This window comes from Sphaeroforma arctica (assembly GCF_001186125.1).
Source record: "Sphaeroforma arctica JP610 unplaced genomic scaffold supercont1.18, whole genome shotgun sequence".
In the NCBI taxonomy this organism is placed as follows: domain Eukaryota; class Ichthyosporea; order Ichthyophonida; genus Sphaeroforma; species Sphaeroforma arctica.
The window spans coordinates 135,806-141,140 of record NW_014040540.1 but is presented as its reverse complement, the minus strand read 5'-3'; the positions used below and the strand labels follow the sequence as shown (position 1 = coordinate 141,140).

General features: G+C 40.5%; 1 protein-coding gene across 1 annotated transcript; it reads right to left on the bottom strand.

The window, feature by feature from the left end:
* Positions 1 to 2,491: 2,491 nt before the first annotated feature.
* On the bottom strand, positions 2,492 to 2,938 carry SARC_00559 (hypothetical protein; the record flags this gene model as incomplete). Its single annotated transcript, XM_014305744.1, has 2 exons — positions 2,536 to 2,938; positions 2,492 to 2,502 (listed from the first exon to the last, which is right to left on the bottom strand). The coding sequence occupies exons 1-2, from the start codon at positions 2,873 to 2,875 to the stop codon at positions 2,492 to 2,494; spliced, it is 351 nt and encodes a 116-aa protein (XP_014161219.1). The 5' UTR covers positions 2,876 to 2,938.
* Positions 2,939 to 5,335: the final 2,397 nt, after the last annotated feature.

Below are 5,335 nucleotides of genomic sequence, written 5' to 3'. Positions count from 1 at the left end.
AACCGCTGGCGTGCTGATCAACTCACTGTAGATGTACTGATAAATAAATCAGTAGAGTTGCCCCGTTTTAAACCATACACAGCAGCTGATTTAGAAACTGCGATATGATCAATACCACAACACAGGAAGGAGTGCATGCCCATAATTTTGTCAATACTACAACTTCAGGTTTAAATATCACTACCAACAATGGACGACATGTACTTGGTAAAGTAACCCCAATACTTCGTCAGAATGTGCTCAATACACTAGTAACATCGATTGTTGCGGTTGTTCCTCACACACAAGCTCCGACATGCATTAGCAAACTTCAAACAGATAATGATATATACAACAAGGTACCTGGTGAACCCAGTATTGTCTGGCACGCGCACTGTTCGATATATGAAATACATTATCCTCATTTTAACTCATGCGACACTACTCACTCCGAATAAGAATGGCACTAGAACGCGAATACTTCAAGGATGAATGCCAAATACAAGAGAACAACGAGAATGATCAACCTTGAAATCTATCAGGGGGAACATACTCCTCAAAGTTCGAATTTGATCTATTTAAGCAATTCATTATGTGACTTGCAAGGATTCATTAAACACGATATACGATTGCCGATACGTGTATTAATTTTGGGGTATCGTGCAACACAGCAAAACACACGTACATTATATGGACAAAGGTAATTGCAGCTATTGTTCATAAAACTAATAAACAAACTCCAGGATGGTACAACCTAATTTAATTCGATGTCTTGGCCTTCTACCAGGTTGCTCACTTTGGATGTCAGACGGCACTGAAAGAAAGTGCGAAAGTTCATACGGTATATGTCCTTCATTACTCTCAGCTCGATACTCGTAATTTAAAAGCAATGTTACAACCAAGCACATTACGGTATCAGGAGCTAATTCATATATGGCAGCCGTATCGCCGCCCTATCCCGGGTCCGCAATAGACATTCTATTGTCGATTCAGATGCCTTCGGTGTAAGACTTAAATGTGGTTGTTGCCCAGCAGTGGTTATTTGACAAAGACCTTACAGATAGGTATGAGTTGGAAACGAATGGTGTGCACGTGATCTGCCTCTGTAAGTTTATGTTGCGACCAAAAAAGATGGGAAGAATATAGCTGTATCTCGAATACACATTGAGCCCGAGAACGAAGAGATGCAGAACCACAGGGCGTGGGATGGTGGCTTATTGAATATTTCCGAGTATGATATTCCTGTTGAGGAATCCGAATTTATACGAGGGCTGGTAAATCTGAAACCCCCTCTGCCCCATTTTTAGAAACCTATAGAGGAACGCAAAGATCAAAAGTGTAATAAGCGAGTTCCGAAAGGTATGTTAGAGACTGAAATGAATATCAAGAAAGTGGTTTGAGTTATAAATATAGATACGCACTTTTGTCAATACGTAGATTTGTTAAGTTCTACCGCTGTTCCTTCTCTATCATATTTTTTAAAAACATACATTTCGAGACCTTTGCTCGGGGCATGTCTCAATCGCTTCTCACCAGGTGCACTTAAATCTGCTGCTTGCACCGGATATCTAATACAGGAATAGAATCTATGGCGGACATGCACTTAAATCTGCTGCTTGCACCGGATATCTAATACAGGAATAGAATCTATGGCGGACATGCACTTAAATCTGTTGCTTGCACCGGATATCTAATACAGGAATAGAATCTATGGCGGACACAAGCAGTCATGATATCCGGTGCATCTTTCATGAAGGGCTCGATCACTTCGATCGCAATGTAGTTATCAACTAACGTATAATTACAACTCTATTGCGCCATGTATTATCTCCATCCAAACTACCACTACTGCATATCCCTAAAAGCCGTTTGAGTGCGGCTCGCTCATGAATAGAACCCCCGTACATACTGGCACGGTTTATACTTGTTAGGGAGTTTTGTGGCTGGTAAATCTGAAACCGCCTCTGCCCCATTTTTGGAAACCTATAGAGGAATGCAAAGGTTAAAAGTGTAATAAGCGAGTTCCGAAAGGTATGGTATAGACTAAAATGAATATCAAGAAAATGATTTGAATTATAAATATAGATATACACTTTTGTCAATACTTAGGTTTGTTAGGTTCTACCGCCGTTCCTTCTCTTTCATACTTTTCTAATACATATATTTTGAGACCTTTGCTCGGGGCATGTCTCAATCGCTTCTCACCAGGTGCACTTTAATCTGCTACTTGCACCGGATATCTAATACAGAAATATAATCTATGGCGGACACAAGCAGTCATGATATCCGGTGCATCTTTCATAAAGGGCTCGATCACTTCGATCGCAGTATAGTTATCAACTAACGTACAATTATAACTCTATTGCGCCATGTATTATCTCCATCCAAACTACCACTACTGCATATCTCTAAAAACCGTTTGAGTGCGGCTCGCACATATATAGAACCTCCGTACATAATGTCACGTTTTATACTTGTTAGGAAGTTTTGTGGGTAGTAGATATGCACCGATTTAAACTTCTTCTATAACAAAAAAAAATCACAATATTTCCATACTTCCTAAGACCTCGTTCTCTTCTGCATTAGATATGTCCATAGACCTATCTATACGTGCATTTACATACACTGTAACGTGCTCACCACCTCCGCCTTCAACCAACCCAACCTTCATCTCAACCATACGTCGTTTTTGCTGTTGTCCCGTTCGGGTAGAGCAGTACCCATCCTCTCTCTCGGAATAGTCAACAATCAATTCTTCATCTATCACCACCTTGACTACGGTTGACTGTGAATATGGATGGAGTTCGACCAATACCAGCTCTTCTCGGTATACCTTCTCTTGCGCTTGAAGTTTACATAACAGTTGTTTTGCACTGAAAAGCATATGTATCTCCATAGTTATGGTTTACACTGTTTTGTATGAGATTTGGGTCACTTTTACTTATCACATGTATTTACGTAGTTATGGTTTACACTGTTTTGAATGAGATTTGTGACACTTTTTACTTATCAGTGTGAGCCCGCCAAAACTGGTATTAGCTTTCTGGGCCGGGATACTGGGAAAAGAAGGGGCTTCTCTTCAGAAATTTTGCTGCCCGGGCTTATTGTACTTTGTTTACGGTCTGTCAATGCCCAGCGCTAAAGTACGGAGTATGGTCGGAAATTAGTGTTGGAAAATCGTGTGGGTAGTCTTTTATGGCAAACAATATTAGACTGGTAAAAATTTATTTTCTACGTTCATCAACAATTGCGGCAGTAACTCCTGAAGACATTTAAACGATTTGTGCTACTTCGGTCATTAAGTTTCTGGGAAATCTTCAGTTGTAAACAATGTCGGTTCGAATCGTTTCACGGCTGCAACATGATTTTCCTCGGTCACACTTTACCATCAGGTATTGTTTTGCGAGCATCTGAGAATATTCCTGAACAGCTCTAAAAAATCGCCATAGCTAGGCTCATATTCTCTTGGATTTCACTCCTATCCTCCTTACACATCACCCATTTCATGTAGAGGGGTGTCTGGAAGCTCTCGGAATCTTGATGTAGCAATCGTCAATGTCACTTTCTGGTTACATGTCACCATCATCGTGATCCGAGTCTTCGCCAGGTTTTATATCATCGTCCTAATCGCGCTGCCCTCGACGACACTTTTATACTTCAGCGTTTCTTTCTTTGGATGCTTCCTGCGAGACTACAGGTCTCACACCAGATTTTACAGCAAGAACATTTTCTGATTCATAATTTTCTAGGGTATGATAATTGTTAAAATTGACTTTCGTTTATCAAATCAATTTTACAAATTGACTGTTGTAGACTTCGGAATTCCTCCTATGGCTGATATGACAACGGTTTGACCATGGTATCATCGGATTGGTCCTTCATAAACCCCACTCCTTTTGCTTATTTTGTGAGCGCTTCTCCAAATGATGACAAGACTCTCACTCCAATTATACATTAATATTTTGATTTACATTTCCAATATAGCACAATGCGGTAGTCTGACATGATATCAACATCTCAGAAGTATTTTACTCTTTCCATGTCTACATAAGTGTTCTTTTACAGGATCTCTAGTTTTAAGGCTTGTTGAATATTGAATGTCATCTATCAAATAAGTTGGTTATAGACTTAAGAGCATGCCTTCTTTTAAGGGAGTTGAGTATGGGCCAGCACCTTCTTTCCGTGATGACAAACATGCAGAATAATCCAACAAGAAGCAGCTCATATAGTAGCTGCAGAATCCAGAGTTCATAGTAACTGTACGGTTTGTGCGCTGTATAGTCTTCATTTGCCTCAAGACAATACCCATGCTTTCCGTATGTCATAGTCAGACATTAGTCTTGTTGCTATGTGCTCCTTTAGTTCACCTCCCGGCACTCCCTTGGACAAGTACTTTTTCTTCGTGATGACAAACATGCAGAATAATCCAACAAGAAGCAGCTCGTATAGTAGCTGCAGAATCCAGAGTCCATAGTGACTATACGGGTTGTGCGTTGTATAGCCTTCATTAGCCTTATGGCAATACTCACAATTTTGCCAAACTCATCATAGACTAGTGAAGGTAGTTGCGCAGGTCGCGCATTTCCTTCTAGCAGGTCCAAGGAAAATGCTATATATGACTCGCAGTACGCAATTGTTTTAAATTCATTCCCAAACGGTCATGGCTTCCTATGTGGTAAGTTACAATTGGCATAACTACATCTAACATCCCAGGGGTACATACTTTTGTCTACTCACACCTTCCAGCTCGGGAAAAAGGTACGATGCATATTCTCATTAAATACTTCTATCATGATGCGGATTTCTCACCCGTCGTCCTTATCATCTCGTGCACCATGTCATAGTGGGAGGTTACCCCGTATCGCTTTAAAGCTACTTCGTTTCATCATATAAGAATAAAATGGTGTGGGATATGTGACATCCGGTGACGGTTCAAAGAACGCAGCGTGTTGATACCGTCATACTTCGTCATAACGAGCCAAATGCTAAGCCAAATCGAATACTCGTCGATTGTGAGCTCTGCCTGCCTTAGTTTACGTATACTTTCATTCGTAGCAGGCAGCAGATGATCGTGAATACATTTAACTGAAACGAATTCTGCAAACACATTGAATAAAGTAGTTGTACTTAAAGTGCGTATTATCTTCGTCCAGCATTGGTTCGACAACGTCAGGTGCCTCATTGGTTAAAATAAATAATATTATCCCTATTCTGTCATACCTGAAGATCTGTGGAAGCGGCACTGTGTCTTGAGGTGCAGTAGGCCCTTCCTGAGATAGTGCCTTAGTTTCTGTGGCGGTGCCGCCTATTGATATGCTCATCAAGTTTCTATTAGCTGCACTAATATTTACATTTC